General features: G+C 35.7%; 2 protein-coding genes across 2 annotated transcripts; both read right to left on the bottom strand.

Moving 5' to 3' along the window:
* Window positions 1-979: 979 nt before the first annotated feature.
* LOC110728397 lies at window positions 980-7257 on the bottom strand. The gene is made up of 4 exons (XM_021908051.1): window positions 6914-7257; window positions 3287-3517; window positions 2513-3019; window positions 980-2422 (listed from the first exon to the last, which is right to left on the bottom strand). The coding sequence occupies exons 1-4, from the start codon at window positions 7094-7096 to the stop codon at window positions 1193-1195; spliced, it is 2151 nt and encodes a 716-aa protein (XP_021763743.1). The 5' UTR covers window positions 7097-7257; the 3' UTR covers window positions 980-1192.
* Window positions 7258-9361: 2104 nt separating this feature from the next.
* Window positions 9362-23005, bottom strand: LOC110728399 (serine/threonine-protein kinase 38-like). The gene is made up of 13 exons (XM_021908056.1): window positions 22733-23005; window positions 20186-20360; window positions 18832-18915; window positions 17832-18073; window positions 17457-17697; window positions 16616-16695; window positions 15390-15474; window positions 15013-15144; window positions 14813-14926; window positions 13712-13759; window positions 11767-11848; window positions 10101-10151; window positions 9362-9991 (listed from the first exon to the last, which is right to left on the bottom strand). Exons 1-13 carry the CDS (start codon window positions 22870-22872, stop codon window positions 9903-9905), a joined length of 1563 nt encoding a protein of 520 aa, XP_021763748.1. The 5' UTR covers window positions 22873-23005; the 3' UTR covers window positions 9362-9902.
* Window positions 23006-23648: the final 643 nt, after the last annotated feature.

Below are 23648 nucleotides of genomic sequence, written 5' to 3' on the forward strand. Positions count from 1 at the left end.
AAAAAAGAAAGGGGAAATTTTTGATTTTTGTAAATTCAAGGTCACGTGATATATACGTGACATATTTTACCTACAATAGCAAGTCGAATATAGGTTGGGTTCACACGTGTGAACTACACAAAATAGTTGGGTCCGTCCCAAGTTAATCAAAAGGTTGACCCTTTTAAAGAAGACTAGTAATAGTTCGGACCTTTCTTATTAATTTTTCCTTTATATTTTACTTTTTCCATTTGTATTTAAATTAATATATACAAGTGTTACACCCGTACTTTTGGTGATAATATTGTTTTAAAGAGCCGGAAAATATATTAAATCAAAATGTGTTAAAAAAAGGTCCTAAAAATTCAAATTCAGAAATTTTTACGGGTATATTAGAATGAAACGATAACATTTTGTAAGTGAAAATACTGCATCAAGTGGGTGTTAATAGGGATTGGAAAAAAGATTGGATCTTGAATGTTGAATACCAACATAGAATGTATGCTGTGCGCACCTTGTTCTTTTAGTTACTTCGACTTTAAGAAGGTTTTGAGGTAGGAAGGACGGAGCTAGGGACTGCAGGTTGTGAACGCCTGCAACGAGTTAATTATTGCTTCAGACTGTAGAATGTGATCGATATGTTGAGTCGAAATACTGTAAACTCCAGATTTGGGGTGAACTGCTTAGCTGCTATGGTGGACTGTGATACTCTGCTAGATCTTAGAATGCTGTAGTTGAAGACTTGAAGTAGTACGCCTTTGTAAACCAAACAGCCGAGACAATTGGGGAGGTTTTGAACATAAATACAAGTCTAAAAAACACCTGATTCCAAAAATGATACTGTATTATGTTCAGACACCATCAAAAGATATCAGGTTAGGACTCAGGACCTCAGCAGACAGCAGACAGCAGACCTGCAATAGCTTGCAGTGAATTTTCATCAAAACTACATCCCAGTATAATTTCCCCCCGATAGTTGACTCAATGATACACAGAACTATAAAAGGAAACCAGGTCTTTCATTAATTTCCAACCCAAAGGTACAAAAATTCACAACGATCAAGAAAATACACGATAGCCTTCTCTGTAAAATTGCCACATAGAAATTGCACAATAATACTGGTCTAGTAAAAAAAGCTCGAGATACTGACTGATCCCAACTATAAAAGTATAAGTAATGACAATTCATGAAACCAAAAATAGACGACAGTTACTAAGCAAAATCCTGTTTGTTGTTGTTTCTCTTTTTATGGGAGCTAGTAAGTGTTGTTTTAGCAGTTTGCCAGTCTTTCAATGAATCAGCACTACTCATAAAAGGGCAAGTTTCACTGATTCGAACTCCCGGACGTGGATTGGACACCTTCTGCTCTGAATCAGACTTCTTGGCAGTAGTTGAATCAGAGCAATCATTTCCCTTTGGAGTTATACTCGAATGACTACCTCTAGCAGCACTTTCTTGGGCTTCCTTTTTCTTATCTTCCCCAGCTACACCAGACCTTGATCTTCTATTGCCACCAAAAGCAGTTACACTACTAAAAAAGTTGTTTGAAGTGCCATTATTATTTGGTTTGTTTAACTGTTGCTTCTCAAGTAGATCTTTTGGCAAGATTTGTGAAATGCTAAAGGAGCTACTCTTTCCACCACCTACAAGCTGACTCCAAGATGATTTTTGCAGCCAAGTACTGCCTCTAGTTGCTATATTTAAACTTGAACTTGCTCCAGCCAGTTGAGCTGCCTGACGTCCCTCTATAGCTTCTTTTGACTGGGAAGATAAGCCATCCTTGTTTTCAGGCACAGCGTTGCTGATCCTTTCAAGTTCTTTGTTGATAGACAATGTTATATTACTAGGTTTATGCTCATCATTCACAACATCAATATCTCTCTTGTGTTTATTGCTGTCAGTTGATGTTTCTCCACCAGATGTAGGCTGTTCATCAATGTTAGTCTCGTCATCCACGTTTTCAGGCACAGAGTTGCTGACCCTTTCAAGTTCTTTGTTCACAGAAAATATCGTATTACTAGGTTTATGCTCTTCATTCACAACATCATTATTCCTTTTGTGTTTCTTGCGGTCGGTTGATGTTTCTCCACCAGATATAGGCTGTTCATCAATCTTAGTCTCACCACCAGGTGTAGCCGACCAGTAGAATGATCTGCTACTGCCTTCACCAACCAGTTTTTTCCATGAAGCCTTCTGAGTCGGCATGCCACTTGTAATTGTTTTATTGGTATTGGACCCTGTTACACTTATCAATTCCGAATGCTCTTCTGAGTCCATTATTTGAGTTTGAAAACGGGCCTTTTTTCCATGGATAGGAGATGCAGGATCCATTTTATTGCTTTCATTGGAAACTGATTTCCTTTTGGAAAGTTTTTCCTTTATAATCTGCGTACCAAACTTGCTTTTGGAAGGTTCAATAGAGTTCTCATTTGACCTCGCCATCTGCATCATAAGTCATCAAAACTAAGTCAAGCAGAGATTAATTTGTTATAAAACTTAACTATTGCAAATCACTTAAAATAAAAATCACACCTTATTAAGCAGGCTTGTTTGTAGCTCCCAGCTTTCTGATCCAAAATCTTGTCCAGCCCCCGTATTGATTTTAATATCATCATCATCATCATCTGTTTCTTCATCTATTTCGTTATTATCCTCTTGCGACTCAACAGTTGGGGCAGCTATCTGTGGAGTACTATGACGGTCCCTTCGCTCAGTTTTTGCACTCTCCCTATCTAAGAGTTTCTTCATCACAGAATTCATGACATTAATCTCTTCTTCATTCAAGCCATCATCTTGTATAATTGTATCATGCACTTGAATTCCTCTTAGGGGCTGAACACATCCAGATTTCAGAGAAGTTCCCTTATACAGAAGCTTATTCATCACTGAATTTATAATATCTCTGTCATTCATCTTGTCACTTTGTATGTCAACATAATGCTCTGGGCAATCACAGAAATGAACTGGAAGAGGTGGTACTACAACACGCTGGAAACTGTATTTGTGTTTGCCAGTTCCACGAAAAGGTAATGCTTTTACCTGCATTCAGTCAGTTTCAGAAGATATGATGCTCAAAAGGAAAGAGCAAGAATCTCACTTTCATAAAAATGAAAACAACATGCTCATAGAACAACACCACCAAGCTTGATCATCAAACGATACTGAAGTATCCAACAGGCCAACATACATCGACACAACATCTATTAAATACAGCCCCCCCCCCCCCGGGGGGGGGGTGGGGTTGTGGGTGGAGTGCATGCCAAAATCTCCTAACTCAACACAATTTTACATAAGGCAATGCATTACCTTCCTTAGTTTGGGAAAGAACATCCGGATCTGCATCTTTTCGGAGTCAAGGGTGCTCTTGGGCTCTAGAGAACCAGCCACATTTTCATCAAGATCATTCAGATTGGAATTAATGTTTTCACTATTTACGAGTTCAGCATCTTCTGCCCATTCTTGCTTCAACCGGTCAATATAATGTTCTTTCGCCTTTTCCAGCTTTAATTTCCCTCCCTTCCACAAACACCCAATATACTGAAACACATATCAGAAAAACATATTAGCAACCTAAAGTATCAAAATATTTTTTACTAACAGCATATAATCACCCCTTCCCCAGGGGCAGAGGTTTGTAATAAAATTGCAGGCCCCTGTGCTTTCTGTCTATGGGCAGTGGGCCTTCCTATGATAGTAGCTTAGTAATATCTGATACAGCAAAATGTTATCATTGAACTTCTGGAAGGAATATAGGCTGTTTGTCATAAGGGAGTTTTTTGAGAGTCCAATCAGGTTAATGAGATAATTCCTAGCAGGTGTTAGACTATATGCATCATTGCATCGAGCTACCACTTAGCAAAGACCAGTGTTCCTTCCAAGATCTATAAAAGACAATACAAATATAAGTTATATCTTTGAGAAGCATTGGTCAATCTCTCTCTTTCTGAAATATCTAAGATCTATCCCTGGAAGAAGGCTTAACCAGCACAGTGCGTAGAGTGCACAAGTATTAGAGACAGAAGAGGGCAATCAACTGAAGAGGGATTTGGAATGTGATTGATGAATGGGTAAGGGATCTAGTGCTTGTTAGCCTACATTTTTGCAATAATAAATAAATAAATAAAAATTCCAATTGACCCTTGATAAAATACACATTAACCCCAAAAACAGCATATTAAAAATAAATTACTGCACATGTTTCTAAGAATCAACTTAGCTTTGAACAGAATTAAGAGATATGTGGTACCTAAGGTAAAAGATGAAATTTGATTGATGTGTACCGGTAAACAGCGATGATAAAGGATAGAAGCATTCAAGAGGCTTGTTTCTCCAAGTGTAAAACAAACTAACAGAAAACTCTGAATACTCCGCATAATCCCCTCTCTCTAAAATGCCCCCACTAAAGCCATACTTCCTTGCCTAGGAAGCAAATAAATGTTACAGCCTACAGTACACAAACATAATATTATTACAATTAAAGCCCCCGGATGCTAGCTCAAGCCTACTATAAACAATAACACATGTTAAAGTTGTATTAAGTATTACTAACTCCCTCCATGAGTAAAAGCAGCAGCACAGCAACAAAAACAATAAAGCCTTGATCCCAAAAGGAACTGGGGTGGGCTAACATGAATCGCCATTCGAAATTGTCCAGTGAAAAATTCAGGAAAATTAGATGAGATTGTAAACAAAGTAGAGTGTGAAATTGAAAGTAGGGCAAGTTAAGTAGAGAAAACATGGTTCAAAAAAAAAAAAACAAAAAGAGGAGGGTGACAACTAAAGCTCAAAAAAGAAGGGTATAAATAAAAATTGAGGTATTATAATTATAATAAAATATGAAAACATATACAATTATACAGTATTGATAAGAAAATTAAATTTGAAAAGTAATTAAATGTAAAGTGAACAAATGAAAAGGTTCGGAGATAGAAAGAGAATAAAAAAATATGAGTGAGATTACAGTTAGTATAAGAAACATCATGTCTTATCTTGACAAATATTCTCTCCTTCTACTATACCCTATCCAATGCATACACTCCTCAATTCCCAATAAACTCATATAGCTCTCAATAACCTTACTCTACAGTCTACACCTACTCCTTACAACCCCATCATTTTGCCACTCTTCAAGCCTCCTAAGTCCTAACCATTGCATCACTGGGTCTCCATCTTACATGCCAAAACCTTAAGTGATTCTCCCTCATCTTATACTCAATAAGTGTAACTGTGTAAGCTGTGTAACCCCTACTTTCTTCCTAATTATCTCATTCCTAGCTGATCCTTTCTAGTATGACCACACATCCATTACAGCATATGCATTTCCAACACATTAATCTTATGACTGTGACAATGTTTCGTGTCGTGCAGTAACATTTTCCCTTCAATCTATGTGCCATGACAATATCACATAGAAACCTAGTAGCAATTTGTAGTTAATTAGAGACAATGTGAAAAAGTTATCTGCAAGGAAATTAGCGAAATCTGCACAATCCAATCACTTTTTAAAAATATTTGCACAATATGATGAGCTAGGAACTGGAATTTGCCTCAGCCTTCGACTCCAGAAAATGCTTGCCAATCAAAAACAAGGGAGCAGCTCCTTCAAAACTATATCTGAAGTCCCTTAGATATAATCGGCCAAATCTTTATAGTCTGACCCCTAATAATTTATGAAATTTAATCAGTGCTAAAATAGGACCTTCTTGAATCTTGATTGCGTGAATGATTGTACTACATCCTTAAACAAACAGATTTTACTCAATTGGTAAACTATTTCTAATAGATAGAATCAAATACTTGCCCTTCCTACCTAACCTTTTGCTATCTTCCCTATAGGAACAGATTACAATAAATCGGAATACCAACACAAAATACATAAATGTATTGTACAACCTAAGAATATTTCATGATAATCAATAGACTTCCAACCCCATCCCCTCATTGATCCCTCATTCCTTGGTCAACTCAAAACCATCGCTCCAAAACAACTCAGCAATTTCATCCAAGAATCTACAAACAAAACAGGGGATAAAAGAGTGCAAACCTAACAAGCAATTCAACCAAGACAAAGGGACAATTATATGAAATATAAGACCATAAAAAACTTAATACCCATAAGCCGAAAATATCACCATCTGAATATGTATCAAAAGGGCTGGGTAATTATCAACGCGCCTATGTGAGCAAAACAAGACAGTACTGTGCTAGGATAAAGTGAAAATAGAGCAAAATAACAGCCGAAGAAATTAAAATGGACAGCCTAAATATCAATTGACTCAAAATTATTCCCAAGAAACTCATGATGATGAAAAATAAATTATGGACATCCCCTAGCTCAACACTAAGATTCAAAAGGAAACAGAAAGCAAAATGCCTATTTCCCCAATCAAATTCGAAAGGCAATCAAATTCCAAAGACAACCAAATTATTCATATAAATTATTTCACCCATTTCCCCAATCAAGTTCAAAAGACACCCCAAAATTACTTGCTATTCATAAACTATTTCATGTAAATTCTATCACTCGCCAAAATTACTTGCTATTCATAAACAATTTCATGAAAATTCTATCACACATTTCCCAAACCATATTCGAAAGGGAACCAAATTAATTGTTAATAGTATAAATTATTGCACACATTTCTCTAATCAAATTCGAAAGACACCCAAAAATAATTGCTATTCATAAGCTATTTCATACAAATCCTGTCACACACATTTCCTCAATCAAATTCGAAAAAGGGGACCAAAACAGAATTACCAATCAACACAATTGCAGAGTAAATCATAATGAAAGAAACACATTTGAAACAAACGATAAACACAACAAACAAAAAAAACCCATATAGCAAAAACATCAACCACTAAAAAAACAACAAATTATTAAAAAGAAATTGAAAAAAATTATAAGAAAGAGGGGAATGATTGATATACCGTGCTGAAAAGTTTGGCAAGGGAGTTTTCTGAAGAAGGAAGAAAGTTAATGTAAGCAAAGCTACGACCTTTAGTTCGAATAATATCAATAGTTTCAATGGAACCCAGATGAGAAAATGTGTTGCGGAGATCCTCCTCTTTCACTCTCTCTCCTAAACCACCAACATATAGTCTCGTCGCCATCTTCGCCGCCCTTTCCTCTGCTTGTGTCGCCGGTGGTAGTATCAGGGTTCGGCCTTTGGGGTTATGTGCTGCTTTTGTGTGTTTAAGACCTTTTGTTTTAACGAGTTTGGCTCAACCCAGCACCATGCTAGTCTACGCGCAAGCGTAGTCAATTAACCTAAGTGAAACTTTATACGACTAATACGAGTACATCGTTATGGTTAGCTCTAACTCGATGGTTTTGATTATTGGTAAAGTTTGATTTTGTTACTTGACTTGGTAAGGTACTAGTTATGACGGTTAATCTGTGTAAGATGATTTCTCAATCTCTAGTAACGGTAGTCAATTATGACTCTAGTAACCGACACTTTTAACAGTTTTAGGTTGGTATTGTTTTTAATGTCGTTGGTATTCTTTTTGATACTGACAAGGCGACAAACTCTTTTAAAACATGGCTACATAAAAAGTAGCGTGCATGATTGTGGTTGTGGGGCTCAATCTTCCATCATTTCATCCTTCGTTATTTCTTGTAGGCCTCCTTTATTATTTTTACTGTATTCATAGTGAACGTACATAGGATTATCTTCTTCTATGCACAATTTTTGGACATTTTTGCCAAAACTATAGTGTTTTCCACATTTATATTGGCAAGAAATCTTATTGCCGTAGGATTTATTAACTCTTTATTTGTTGATGGATCCCAAACATTGTTACGGTGGTGGATTAAATTTCCTTTAACGACTCCCATATTTGTACATTGTAATCGAACTTATAGGAAATAGTATTTGCTAAATGTTTTTTTGAAAACATATTGTTGAAACAACACTTTGGTAAGCATTGACAAGATTTTATTAGTTCAAAACTACAAATATAACACCTCAACGGACCAACCGCTGATTAGGATGAAGTATAATATCACAAAATGAGCATCTAACACAAGTTCTTTTACCGTATTTTGTCTAAGACTACTCCAAATCAAGCAATGCGTGACTACAATTATTTACCCCGTTGAACCACTATTCACTGCCCTTTGCGACTCTTTAAAAAAAAAAAAAAAAAAAAAAAAATAAAAAATAAAAAAATTTATACATATTTAACAAAAACCGGTAACAAGACCAAAGGATTAATATGATATATATGACATGAATTGTACAATAATCTATGATTTTATTATTCAATATGCTACATCTTATAAAATGCCCCCAAAAAGGCCATACAAAAAAGAAGTATCAAATATCTTACATTACATATATATAGTAAAGGAAAAATTGATTGTAATAAAATCCCACCTTTGACCGGTTCGCTGCTAATAATCCCACCTTTTGATTATTATCTAATAATCTCACCTTTAGGAAGCATTCTCTTTTAATGGTCCCTAACCTGTTGATAACCGATATAATAGGTTAACATGCCATGTGTCACTTTGTGGTTCGTCAAAATATTTTTTTATATTTCTTTTTAAAAAAAAAAAAAAAATTTCCCGGTCCTTCTTCCTTTTTGTTTTCCCCTCCTTCCTCCATTTTTCCCGGCTAGGCAACCCACCCTCCCCCTGCAACCAGCCACTCCCACCCACGATCCCAAAACACCAGACATGCCCATACCTGAAACAACCCGCCCCAACCACCCCCACCCCTAAAACAGCCTATCCTAGCCACCCGCACCCTCGAAACACCCCACCCCAACCTATCCTCACCCCAAATCGATTCATTTCAGCCTTCCCACACCCTGAAATGCCCAACCCCAACCTTGCCTAACCCCTTAAAAACGCCACCCCAGCCCTCCCCACCACGAAAATCCCCACCCCAACAAAGGCGCATTTTGGGTCTTCAAATTGGAGCATATTGAAGTTGTTGGTGGCCGAATTGCTTATTACAATGATTGTAGGTGGCCGAATTGCTTATTGCAATGATTTGGAAGTCGAATTGCTGTTGACTGGTGGCGGATTGGAGTGCAGGGATTGCGAGATGGCTGAATTGCACGGGTGGTGGCTTGCTGGTGAAAAGGATGCTAGTGGCGTGACCGTTAGTGAGTCAGCAAGGAGCAGCGAAGGCAAAGGGATTGCGTGGTATGAGGGGATGAATTGGGTTAATTGCTGTTGTTGGTGATGGTGGTTGGAAATGAAGAGGAACTAGTGGTTGGGGAAGGGGGGGGGGGGGTGATGCACTGATGCATGGCCAAGGAATTTAAAAAAATAAAAAACTTATCCAATACCGATCATAAGGGACCATTAGAAGAGAATACCCCCCAAAAGTGGAATTATTAGCAGCAAACCGATTAAAAGTGGGATTATTAGAATCAATTTTTCCTATAGTAAATTAGAAGCTCAATTAAGACTTCCAGGTTCCCCATTAAAATATCATGATTTTGTTACAAATGTTACAAAGTTTGTTTCTAGTCTCCAAACCAGTTCAAAAACAGCGACCAGAAACTGCCACTAGAGAAGGCGTTTCACTAATCCCTACACTAGCCAACCTGGGCAGCCAGGACCAAATTCTACTTACTTTATAATTTTCTAATCAAATTAGCCAAAAGATAACTGGGGAAAATTAGACAATAACTTTAAACAAAAAAAGAAAAAGATGAAGAACGAGGGGGACAAAAGTCTCTATTACACAAACCCCTTCTAGATATCAAATTCAACTTCAGCCAAATCTACCCGCCATCGGGCTCTACCTGATGTTTTTCAATGCTGTACACTTAAATCTTAATGACAGTGAAGCTGCAGAACGCTCAGAAGCCGAATAATACAAAGGCATCACATTTTTGGTAAAGCCCCGCATTCATGCCACAAACTCTACAAGACTGCCACTTTTTTCATGCATATTCTTCACTGCGACATACAATCGTCAGCTGTCGTAAGCATCTGTATATCCATTTCGTCTGCATGCTTTGTAGCAAAGTCCATCCCGTTTTCATCTGCAAACATCTTGGTAAGTTAAACGCCATAACATGTAATTGGAAGAAGAAAAAAGAGAATACATGAAAGCAAAGTTTAGGTATAGTCATCAGGATGAAGAATTATTACTAAACATAGAATCCAGAGACGGACGTTTAGGTGAATTGCCTCCCTTACGATCTGCAATACCAAAGCAAATCAAGAAATGGCATAAGCCTTCCATTTATCACAATTATATATGAATTCCCCATATACAAGTACTAGTAATATATATATGCATATATAGAACACGCAGTAAGTGGGTGGTGGTGGTGGGGGGGGGGGGGGGGTGGGAGGTTGAGCAGACTTAGCAGATTGCAAGGATTTCCTATCTGCCATACAATAGTTAGAGTAAAATTTTTGCCACATTGAAAGATTACAAAACATAGTTAAACCATTTCACTTTAACATTCCGCCAACAATACCTCAAAGACCCTGATCAGAAATGCCTTACATGCTACTATAAGCCGCTCATTAGTCTAAGTCATCATAGGGCCAATCATTCAATCCTAATACTATAAGATCAATGATGATTCCTACATATATCTAAGGACTACTCTTGTGTTGAGACTACCTTTGAAACATCTATTCATGTATACAGGATAAGCAACTATGAACTATCCATATATGTTTGGCTCGGATGGGAAGTTGACCTTAGTCCACACAGCTTGTATCCCCAGTTTAGCTTATTCTAGCAAGTTACCCAGATTTCACTTTACATAACGAACAATTGTATAGAAGGTAATTGCAAAAATTTATGCGAGTCCTTTCCCTCTTCCTCTCTTTCATCTCCTCCACCCACCTCCATTGGTTTATAGAAAATAAATGTGGTAAACTAAGTTTTTTCAAATGTACATGGTATATTGGTATGCACATTCAATGTTGACTAGCATTACTGTGACCTTCCATTAAGGGTGTTATCAAGTTATCAAATTCTTTAAAATATTGAAAAACTAATGTCTCAGGAAAATGAAGGAAAAAAAAAAAAAAAAAGAAAAACACCCTCAGTCCCTCCTCCATTCCCTCCTCCTACAAACTAGCACCATAGTTGGCCCAACCTAATATACAACTTACTGCAACCACAAAGCCACCCTTATACCCTTCCCACGTCTCTATATAAAATAAAGAAAAGGTAGCCCTTAATTTCCATCCATTCCATCATAATATAAAAATCCAATCCTTGTACAAATTCCAAACATCACCAAAATCGCCTACAATGCCAACTATTACGGACACTTTAAATGACAGGAATCCCAAATTAAAAAAGGGAAGACCCTGAGGAGAAAATTCTGGAGAAAAATCAGTGCAGCTTGAAGCTGCTAATGGAGGAAGACATAAAGGGCACATTAATTGAAACACCTCGCAGAAACCTCGAATTATGTTGTTGTTTTGATGTGGATGTGGCGTTGGATGGAGAAGCAGAGAGAAAGACAGAGAGTATGATGATCGAGAATTAAGATGCATGACATTTTGTTAAGGGTGTCTCCCTTTTCCTCCCCCTCCCCCTTCCTCTCCCTCAATACTTAAGCCTTAGGAATCTCAGTTCTTGCTCCAGCCCAGGCAAGGTACCTCATGTATGAGAAGTCAGATACCTACGCATATATAGTCACCTTTTCCCTCAACATCTGCACAGAGTGCACACAGTATAGACCCTTGCAACATCCACAAATGAAACAACAAAGGTGTTGAATAAGGAAACATATGCAATATCTACTAGAAAATCATAGCATTATGAGTTAGGGATGAGAAAAAATACCATAAGAATGATGTAGCCCCTTAACAGCGTCAAAGTTTTTGTACGTATATCCAACAAAACTTAGATCTTTTGATGTCAGCATCTGCAATGGTGTTGGGAGGATAAACAAAAATAATAAAATAAGCATCATATGAAACCAGGTTAGAGAGACAAAAAAAACATCTAAAGAGAGAAATAAGGATGGAAACAAGAACAAGGGTGTTGTTATATAAACAATAAACATTGCCAGTGAAAACTGAAAATTACATCAGACACCAAAGAAGTGAACAGAAGGAACAATAGATCGATTAAATTTATCAATAATGTATAGCTTGTTAGAGTGAAACAAGATGAAATGGCCAACAAAACTAACTTCAACTTCTCCATGCATTTATGGAACTTTGTTCTTTCAGTGTCCACAGCAAGAGATGAACAATCTGACAAACATTCCATCTTCCACTAATTATTGCTCTCTTGGAATAGTTACATGACTTGCATCTTTATAGAACTGTTTCTAGATGATAAGACAAAGGGCAATGACTACACTCATAAACTCCCACCTGCTTCCAATATGCATACAGCCAATAAATTCCTATTATCACTTACGGTTAAATCTCTTTTTTTTTTCTTTTTTTTTTTTTTTTTGGTTGTGATGGGGTTGGTACTCTATTCCCTATTAGCATATTGCAGTTTTCTAGAAATTTTATGACGTACAACCGATCATCCAAAATACAAGGAGTAGTGTACCATGCAAGCAAATTCAAGTTTTATCATGATATGGAACATATTAGCCCACACACTAGGAGAATAAAAATTTTGTGTCTTTCAATAAGGTTGGTAATTGGCAGTTGGTAGAGTCAACATTAGCAAAGTTCTCAGTTCAAAGAGTTACAATTGTAAAACTAGGAGTTCAACACACTAGGAGAAGATGAGCCAAGTGTCAAACTATATACAATTCATATATTAGAAGCTTCACGGAGCTTATCAATGAATTCCTTTCCTAGCTTTCACATACTTTCACTTACCTTACAAAAGCAAGGCCCAAACTCTGACCTACCCTATTATTCATAGCCAGACCTTATAGGCTTCATAAGAGGCATCACAATGATTGCACATGTTACAGTGAACGAAATCCATATAGCCAATATACTTTTGCTAAGTGCTGACAGTTAATTTAATTTATCAAGATTTGAAGGTTTCTAGCCCTGATTTGATGTGTTCCCAGTCTCCCACTGCCCTTAAATGGTTACTTTCACAAAGATATAGCTACCATGGCATTTCCTTACCAACCAGACAATTTTAATTAAATTTATCACCTTTCATTGCACAATTATATTTTTAAGATGCTACTCCATCCTCAAACAAAAGTCTCATTCACCCTAAATAAAAGTGTCATTTCACCTTGTCCCTAAATAGAAATCACATTTCCTTTTTACCAATTTTATTTTCACTTTCACAAATTATATATTCTCTTTCAATCAATCACCTTCCCCATCTATCAACCAAACCTCACTATCTAAATTTTTTATTCATTTTAATCAACCAAACCCCACTATCTTTTTTTTTTTTTTTTTTTTTTTTAATTTACTTTTAATCAACCAAAAACCATTATCTTATTTTAATCAACCAAACCCACTATTTTTTTTTAATTCACCTTTCAAAAAACGTGTGCAAAAGGAAAATGAGATTTTAATTTGAAGACAAAGGAAGTATTATTTTTCAGTTTTTCTGTTGTCCTCTTATTGTTATCCTTCTGCAAAACTGATTCGCAATTCTTGTTGAGATAGCGGCTCTACTTTTTTCAGCGGGTAAAGCTGCAAAATCTATGCACAAACGCACCACCCAAAACTATACAATAGTTCGATACTGTTGTACAGAGAATGTCAGGATGAGTAAAAATACAATAGCTCTCTTTTTCCGTAATCATATAGTAAAATCAATACATAATGCTGTCAGAGTAAGCTACCTTTCTTGAGGGTCCTGATCCAGATCTCGACGGTGTTGCATTGTTTGCCTGAAAACAAAGGAGAACTCATAAAGATGCATTCAGAGCAATAGTACGCAACCGGAAGCACACTTGTGTGCTTGTGTGTGTGTGTACTGAATACATTTGAACCCTTAGTTAGACTTAGAAAGTGGGAAAGAAAAAAAAAAAAAATGGAAGGTCTTCTCGCAATAATGTGCCAAGAACTAGAAAATTGAAAAGATGTGTAGCATATAATTTTGTTATATTATTTAGGGACGGGAGGGAAAAAAATAAGGTCTTCCAGAAAGAGTGCTAAAAGCTGGAAACTTGAGAAATATTAAACGGTAATGATATGATTCATCAGAGAATTTTGATACAATCCTCAATCATCAGGAGGCATGATCTCTACCAAAATAAAAACAAACCTAAAAAAAGTTCAAATTTTTTCCATGATTTTCTCTCCCTACTCCTCCATGAATAGAATTTCTGGTTTCTTCCCCCTCTAAGGAATCTAGCTAACTCTCAACCTTTTCCCTTATGCTATTCTTTTTACAGTATTACAATGCTATCCCAATGGTACCCATCCCTGTAGCCGGTTCACTAAAGAGAGAACCACCACAGTTCTACATGATAATGTGCTATAAGTTCATCTAAAAGTTAGCATATCAAATACATGGATGGTGGCTGCTCGTTGCAATAATCTTTTTTTCACCATTTATACTACTTGCTAAATATAACTGTCTTGCACTGCTTGATCCCTGTTATTAGAGAGCAGCACAAAAAGTAATTCAAGTATGAACCCCTCCTAAAAGGAAGTGAGGGTACGATCTCCCTCACTTGAATGTGTTGAAAATGATTTACTGACAATTAACCTTGTAGATCTCCAACTAACCCTTGTGACAAGCAAAACGCCATACCTTAAACACCCCCTCCCTCTTCTTTCTAACAAGAAATAAGGCTTATTAGAATTATCCACGTTCGCAGAACCTCAAAAGGTTTTACATGCAAGAATATTCTGACATGGCCTTTTAGATTAAAATCGAAGTCAGAAGGGATTAACTTTTGTCAAACTAAAGAAGTTAGTGATAGAACTAGGCGTACCTCATCGAATTTCATAAAGTTCTGAGTATCCAGCTCCCCATTAACTTGTGGCTTATAAGCTGCCTCCATCTCATATAATCTATCCCACTCAACATCTTTAAACCAAGCATGTGCCTGACAATGCTAATTAACTTTAGAGAATAACAATAGCAGTAGGTCCAAGATAAAGACATTTAACTAGGTTACAACCAGTATCACACCTTAATTTGCTCTGCCCCTCCGGTGCCTAATCGATGATCAACGTCACAAAGCAACTTACAAATAAGATCTTTTGCCTCAAATGTCAACTTTGCATCCTCGGGAAATTTTAGATAGTGCCTCCAGTGTACAATCTATCACACATGTTCAGAGATTGCATTAGGTAGAAAAAACCAATGTCCTACTCATACTGACCAGATAACAATGAATTCACTAAGTAGAATTATCTACGTGCTTATGTGTTGCATTTACCGATAAACTTAAACATGTATTCAAGATTTTCTAGAACTTGACACATGAAAAAAGCATTATCAGCTACGGGGTAGTTAACTATGATCTATAGTCCTTTCAACACATCTAAAACAAAAGTAAAGCATACCTTTCTGCATGTTGTTATTGGATCATCAGAGTAAAAAGGAGGATAACCAACTAGCATTTCGTACATGATTGCACCTAGTGACCACCTGCATAGAATCTTGACGGATAAGCATGGCGGACAAACAAAAGCAGACCAAATAAGATAAACCCTCATTTTGCAAACGCCAACCATATCAAGCAGTTCATAGGTATACTTTATAGAGATATACATGAATATGACCATTATTCATCATAAACAAACTCACTTCTGGCAATTATATTACTTATGTGCAAACATATGTCATTATTAAGTTGGTGATAAAAGTATCAAACTTAAGAACTCTTCCAGGCTTCTAACATTATGTCGATGATTTAACAGAGTTAATGAGGCAGTCAGAAGAGTATTGACAGTAGAAACAGTACACATTATAGCCATATGAGGTCAGCTCGATCAGTTCCAGCAAAGAAACAGGCTTTGTTCTGGACTCAGACAGAGCAGGATAGCTAGAGCATGCACATTACGTAGGCTGTGGGCATCTACAGCTTCAATCTCAGTAGTCACAGGTAATTAAGTTCGCTATGGTTTTTAACCAATTATTGACTTTTCATTCTCAAATTACATTAACCCTTCCATAAGTGCATAATTTGCATTTTGGAGATTGAGCCCCATGAATGAAAGATCTACATGCCAAAGATTGAAAACTTGGCCTCTTTTGATTGCTTAAAAATTCAGAAGATGTATAGGCGTACAGCTAGATAATTCAGTATTCCCGACATACAAGCAATATTATTGGAGAGGGAAATATGGACTAAATCTTCATTTATCTATTATCTACTAAGTCCAAATAAAGTAACTGCAGATAGGGTTAATATGAATATAGGGCACATGGGGGGAGGGGGGAGGAATTTTTTTGTTATTGTCTTTCTTTTTTATTGTTTTAGTTGACCCATAATTTATTTACATAAAGGTACATAAATTTTTCATGGCAATAACTTAATCTAGGTATGCCGCATGCCCGAAAAATTATGGCAGTGACAATATCATAATATACCAAACAAGAGTATTGATTTTGAACAAATGAGCAGTTGGCAACGCAACATAGTCCTAGGAACTCTATTCTAACTACGAAAAAAATGGTTATCACATGTTTGAAACTTCAATGAATTACATCATATCATAAACACTTGTGATAAATACAATGTAATATATTAATGCAACCATCCCAAATATTAAATGATAAAGCATACCAGTCACATTCCATTCCATATCCTTTCTTCAGTAAAACTTCAGGAGCAATATAATCAGGTGTACCCACAGTTGAAAATGCCTGTTGAATTTCACCCAAAATAAATTTAAAAAAAAAGGTATGAAGCTAGCATCAACTTGCAAGGCAAAGGTGATTTATTAGCTCAACTATGCTTAAACATTTGACAGTAGCATGTAAACTCAGAAATTCACATCAGCACTCTCCCTTTTAATTATCGATGCAACAAGATGTACCAGTAGATTATAGATTGGCTACCATACATGCAAGTATGCAGCTGAGCAATATATTAATTGACTAATTAAGATTCTAAAACCATTAAGCACGAACATCTGCTTCACTGAGAGAAAAATATGAAATTGATGTAGGATATGACCCTATTTAGATAAGCAATTGCATGCCTATGCTTACAAGCATAGAGGCTCCTCGCATTAATTTTGGAACCCAAAACACCAAAACAATAAAAGCATTTTATTTCTAGCAAGTTAAAGCATGCTCAAAGCAACCCTCAAGAATTTTCTATGTCACATATCATCATCTCAAGAGGCTTGTATAAATCTATGCAGAAAGGAAAAACTGCATTTTTCACATAAGTTGTGCAATGACTCACTATAGATAGAAAGGATTTCAGCATTTACTATTTGGAAGTCGGACCCTACTGGCACTGCATATGACCTTTTGGTATTGGTTACAGGAAGATTGATAACATTCATAATTTATATGGAAACTATTCCATTGCACCAAAAAAAATATATGGAAACTATTCCTCAAGACTCAAGCAACCGCCATCAGAATATCCCTGGAAATGGATGCACATAGCTTACCAACTTTCTCCTATTCCTTTGCCAGTGCTGAAGTTGCTCACGAGCACTTCTCCAACTGTGACCATTACCAGCATCAGGAAGGGTAGCATCTATATCCATTGAATCTCTAGAAGCGTCATCCATGGATTCATTTTCTCTGATAGTAGACAATGTAGCACAATCAAGAGGTTTACAAAGGCCAAAATCTGAAAGTTTCATATGACCACTCTTATCAAGAAGAAGGTTGTCTGGTTTAATGTCCCTGGATAAAGAGTTCAGTAAAAATAACCTCAGCAGCTACTCACAAAATAATACCGGATACAAGCATTAAAATTGATTATCAAAAATGATGATGATTTTTGAGCTTCACATCTCAAGAAATGATGCAATTCAAACCTGTGGATATAGTTGTGCTTGTGAATAGATTCTATTGCCAAGACACTCTGTGCTATGTAAAATTTTGCAACCTTTTCAGTTAAGATATCCTCCCTCATCAGAAGGGTCATCATGTCACCGCCAGGCAGATATTCCATAATCAGATACAAATATTCAGCATCTTGAAAGGAGTAATACAGTTTTACAATGCAGTGACTGTCAACTTCTGCAAGCAAGTTCCTTTCAGCTCTAACATGTTCCACCTAGGAGAGAAAAAGAATTTGAGATGAAACAAACTTCTCTACTAGTCCATTAAGTCAGAATTCACAATACATGGAAATCAGTATTCAGGGAAAAAAATACATATATCAGGGGCAAAAAAAATCTAGATTCTCATGATAAATGGAGATCTTTTATAGAGGTGATTCAGTTAAAGAAGTCATGAATAAGACGATGACATCTCCGCAAGGAAAACATTGAGAATGATGCATGAACAGGGAAAAGATGAAATGTTAAAAAGAACAAATTACACAGCAGTAATATCAGTAGATGAAACTAATTCTTTGCCATGATCCAGAGTCCAGCCAAAAACAATTGGAGGCAAGAACTAGTGATAGATGAGGAAAGTGGCAACCACCACAAGCTATTATTTCCAGTGTTACACGGCCATTATACTATCCATTTTTTCAATAGCCCCACTAAAAAATATAAAGTATCAATCCTATAAATCTAAAAAACGCAAAACAAATGAAGAGATTCAGACATTAGCACCATTCATAAAAATGGAGACAGCCTCAACATCCCATTAAAGAATATAGAACATTTGAGGGAGATTAGGGGAAAATATTACAATTTTTGCATATCTAGACAATGTTTTGATGAGATCAAGTAGTACAAGTGTACAACATACACAACACGAACCAGCTATTTAGCTCAAATATACATCTTAGGAAACATGTATTCCCAATTCAAGGATAAACTTTAAGGACTTGCATCAAAATCAACATATGTAAAATAGTACCTGTCCTCGACTAAGCATTTCGGATTTCTTCAATTTTTTCATGGCATATATATTTCCAGATTTCTTTTCCCGGCACAGTTGGACCTGCAGAATGAAAAATTAAAACAGTATGAATAATGTAATAACATTATAATTCTTTATCTGTAAGCCAACAGAAGTTTTCTAAATAGGCGAAAAACAAGAAACAGAATATCAATAACCAAAAGTACATTAATGCAGGTGCAAATCAGTGGCTTTGGGCCTCTGGGTCAAATTCAGCCAAAAAAGAATGCTAGTTTACTCAGAATCACAGAACATTAAGCTCATTAATAATGACTCAATTTAAGATTTACTTAAACAGCCAGCACACTTCCCAATGCCTTGACAAATACCTCCTCAGCTATAAATGCAACATTTTGCATTTTACACTATTTACACATCTTACTTTGACTATTTTTGGTGATTTATTATAAAGTGAACAATCATGTGGGATCTTGTTAGATTCGTCTCATTTTTATACTTTCAAAATATCAAAATTTTATACATTTTTCTAATTGGTAATTAAAGATAATGTATTTATGGTTGAAGTCATGCATCGGCAAGTGTGCAAATAAAAGTGTTGCATCTGAAAACAAACAGAGGAAGGTGTAATGGATCTACTAATCTGTGAATCTCATCATAAGTGAAGCACACACCCGGCTCTTCTTGATGAGAGATTGGGCTTTAAAAAGGAATGGGATAACTATTTGAAAGCAAGGAGAGACCAGATAAAAGAAGAGCTGACCAAGGTGAATGAAGTATTCCACCTGGCAACAGCAAAGGTACTTCAAAATAGTTGATTTATTTTTTCTTCTTTTTTTCCTTCAGGGTAGGGGGTTTTACCAGGCAAGTTAAAAAGGCAATGACCAGAAAGATTGCAAGGCAGTGTCATAACTGTATAGATCAGGAGGAATAGCACAAAAACAATAAACACTCAGCCTCAAATGGTACTAGGCAAGTTAGCATACAAGGCAGCAACAGTTTACTTCAAAAAACTTGCTTTTCAGATTCTTACATTACGCAGCTTGACAAGGTCGCAAAAGAGCACAGTAATAAATGTTCTACAGAAAATAAAAGAAATAGATGGTTCTAATCAAACAGATCCTAAACAAACCCCTTCAACTAAGTTTTTAGAGGAAACTTTTAGATTTAAATCTGATAACAATAATAAATCCACTTATTATTTGGGAGGATTGGGGTGGGGTGGGGGGGACTTTAAATGCAGATTTGCAAAATGCCAAAAAGGATGAGCATTCCATGCAAATCACCAGCACACCAGGATATGAGAAGAAAAATACATTAAATGCATCATCAACATAACACTATCGACACTCACCTCACCATAAGCTCCTCTCCCAATGATGGTCAATAGTTCAAAGTCATTCACGCATATCCTATTCCTTTTGAGTCGCATAAACTCTGTCTCTTTTCGCTCCAAATCTTTAATCAAGCTCATTTGTTCTTCTTTGGGCACGTCCGAAGAAGCTAGCTGTTTTTCTAGAACCCAGCGTCTACAACAATAAGGTAGTAAGCATTTAAGCCACTTAAAAGGCACATTCTAACCCAAAATTAAAATAATGCACCAGAATAATGACAGTCATTAGTGTGATGTTTTTCCACCTAATCCGAAAACAAATCAAATGAGCACAAGTACTTCTGCTGATCATGAACCAGCCAGATAACACTTTCATTTTAAGAGAAAAATCGAAGAAATAAAACAAAGTTTATCAGAACCATGAATTAAGAAAACTCATCCCATTTATAGAAGATGTCATGAGCAAGTCAATATAATGGCTAAAATTATCAAATACATTATGGGTTGTTTGACAAGGAAGCACAATGGAGATTGTCACCTCTATTTAAGCAAAAGGATGCAGAAGGGTCACGATAATAATTAAAACATAAGAGAACATCATAAAGAGCAAACTTTAAAAGAAAATATCACAAAGAATAAGTGAGATCCTATCTGATTATCTGAAAGTACTTAAGATAGTCTGACCAAGTACAACATTTTGCTATGGTTTCTTTTTTGCAACAGAATTAACACTAGACAATAAAAGAGAAATACTATAACGGGATAAATGGCATATATGAAAGCTAAATGTTGGGAGAAAAAACCGCTTCTTCAATAGAAAAGTTCCGAAAAGAATAATGACGGCTAGCGAATGCCCCCTGACAGGCATATACATAATAAGTCCAAAAAAAGCAAATTAGAAAAGTTGGTGAGACTGATAAAGACCAAGGGGAACCCGACAAAATGATCATAATCATTCGACCAAAAAGCCATGTTAAGTGTATGTTAAATTAACCCCCTCTTCATCTCTTCCCCACCAAGCCAAAACTAGGCCATTATCAACTAAGAGGATTTGATTAGATGGAATTCTTCAATTAAGCTACCTTATCCATTCTTTCACCTCCACATAATGTGTACATATATACTAAGCTTAATCTAGGTCCTTTTAACTCATGACAAGAACAAGCTTAATAAGCAATATTCATAATGTAATACTTCCAAAAAAACCTAGATTCTATATATGTATGTCATGTGCAATTTATCTTATTAATATATTAAATTAAAACATGCATAAGTTTCTGAAGTTGAACTTCTAGAAAAATAGAGGGAAAAATTTCACCATCTACTAAAATTCACGGCTCATGCAAGCCAAGACCCATATAGTTAAGTAGAATAACACCAAAAAGGACATATAGTGAAGACATTTACGGGAACACAACTTTACCTGCCTTATAAGAACTTGATAAAGAAACCTGCAAGGGAAGCTAGGAAGCATCTTTGAATCATTAAAGAACCCACATCAGACTTCATTCATTACATCTACGTCAAGTGAATTATATCATGGAAAGGTGACAATAATGAAGAGAACAGAAAAGTGGCTGTTTCACCACCTACGCAACAGGTTCCAAGCATTCCTCCTTCAATTCAATGCCTTAGTAGAATGTAATCTTAATCACCCTCATCTCAAAAATCCCTTAATACACTAAAAATGAATCTTCAAATCTCTAAACATAACATAATATAATCACATTCTTTAAAAACCATCTTTCTACCCACTAATTACAATCACACATTACACTTGAAAGAGGCAAAGTCTAAATCTCTCAATACCTCAATAATTCCAAACAACATCAAGGCTATTTCCCTACACTTCCAACCTAAAAGGTAGATCTACCAAGTAAAGTTGGATCCATTTATACAGCCAATTTCACCCGTTTCTCAACGTAGATCTCGGAAACAGTACAAACAAAGATAATTCATTCCCATCCCCCTCCCCCTCCACCAATTCTTACTACACCTAACAATTGAGTATCGACACTCCTCATCAACCTCAAGAACAAAGTTTTCACATTTTCACTAATTACAATCACACATAACAGTTGAGACAGGCAAGCATAAAAATCCGTTTCATAATCACTCATTTTCTCCACTAATTCAAACTGAGATCGCATTCATTTATCACAGCTTGAGTCTCGATACATTAATTCAACATTCTACTATCTAACTCAATCCAATTCTGCAATCTAAAACCATAAATTGAATTTTACGCCAAAACAAACAAAACCCCTAACTTCAATTCCATTTCTACTCCACCTACAACACTATCATCAACTCACACACAATGCCGCAATTCTCTGATTGTCATCCAAATCAATCACTCACTCAATTTAATCAGACAAAAGTCAATTTCTTAAACCAAAACATCAAAAAACTCGAAAAAAATCCGCTAAAATTTATTGTTTTAAAAATCAAATAATCAATTGAGATCTAAATCAGTACAAATGAACTTGAAATTGACGCCCAAAAATCAAATGAAATTAAATCTAAAAATAAATTTACAGAAATAAAAATTAAGAATTAAATAAAAACCTCTCTTTTCTTTCTTGAATGTTCTTCATCTGAGCTCGATAGTGATTCTCGATAAACTTCTTAGCAGCCTTGACTTTCTCCATGGTCAAAGTTGACCCCATCACTTCTTCATCTCTCTCTCCTGCTTCATGATTCTCCATCTTCTTTCTCTCTCTAACTTTCTCTCTCTAGCTTTTTCTCTTTCTCTCTCTACTGTGTGCCAATTGCCAAGGAGAGAGAAAGAAGAGAACAGAAGAGTGAAACTCTAAGCTTTTGTAATTAAGTCCCTCCTATGTACTGTTATTTTCTCATTCTTCAAGTACTGTATTTTTTATACTCCCTCAGTTTTTTTTATACTCGTTTTATAATTTTTGACACTATTCATAAATTTACTCCGTATTTTTTTAGTAATATTCGGTATAAATGTATGATAATGTGATAAAGAGTAGAAAACTTCAATACTAAAAATATAGATTGATTCATATTTTGTCATAAATTCTTAAATTAATACATAATATTCTTTCATTTTCTTGTTTTTTTTTTGACATTATCAATAACTTTACTTTCTAAAGATAATTATACATAGTAACGAAAAATTAATTACGCAAGTACTTTATCATGTTAATACAAAATATGGAGTACGGAGTATAACTTTAGGAAAAATAGAATATGTTTGACAATAAATGCTAAAATGTTTAGGCTATGTATTAATTAATTAATTATATTATATTATTATAAAAATGAATCCAATTGGCAAACAAAAACAACGAAGGATTGCAGAAACCTTACCTGGACCTTTACTGTTCACCTCATCAGCGCCAAGTCGCCAACCCAACTATACCAACATTGTTTTCCTTTTCTATAATTTTTTTTATTATTTCTTAGTTTTATATTGTCTCTTACAATACAAGTATATCATAATTATTTAATTTTTTTA

This window comes from Chenopodium quinoa, unplaced genomic scaffold (genome assembly GCF_001683475.1).
Source record: "Chenopodium quinoa cultivar QQ74 unplaced genomic scaffold, ASM168347v1, whole genome shotgun sequence".
NCBI classification, from domain to species: domain Eukaryota; kingdom Viridiplantae; phylum Streptophyta; class Magnoliopsida; order Caryophyllales; family Amaranthaceae; genus Chenopodium; species Chenopodium quinoa.

Bases quoted from the DNA above. Each gene is read 5' to 3' on its own strand.
- LOC110728397 (XM_021908051.1), bottom strand. From the start codon at position 7,096: ATGGCGACGAGACTATATGTTGGTGGTTTAGGAGAGAGAGTGAAAGAG. The intron at 3,518-6,913 runs GTATATCAATCA...TATGTGTTTCAG, and splicing joins TTGCCAAACTTTTCAGCACG to TATATTGGGTGTTTGTGGAA. The intron at 2,423-2,512 runs GTGTGATTTTTA...CTTATGATGCAG, and splicing joins AAACAAGCCTGCTTAATAAG to ATGGCGAGGTCAAATGAGAA.
- LOC110728399 (XM_021908056.1), bottom strand. From the start codon at position 22,872: ATGGAGAATCATGAAGCAGGAGAGAGAGATGAAGAAGTGATGGGGTCA. The intron at 14,927-15,012 runs GTGTGATACTGG...TAGCATTGTCAG, and splicing joins GAGGGGCAGAGCAAATTAAG to GCACATGCTTGGTTTAAAGA. The intron at 9,992-10,100 runs GTAATAATTCTT...AGATGTTTGCAG, and splicing joins GTCTCTGGATTCTATGTTTA to ATGAAAACGGGATGGACTTT.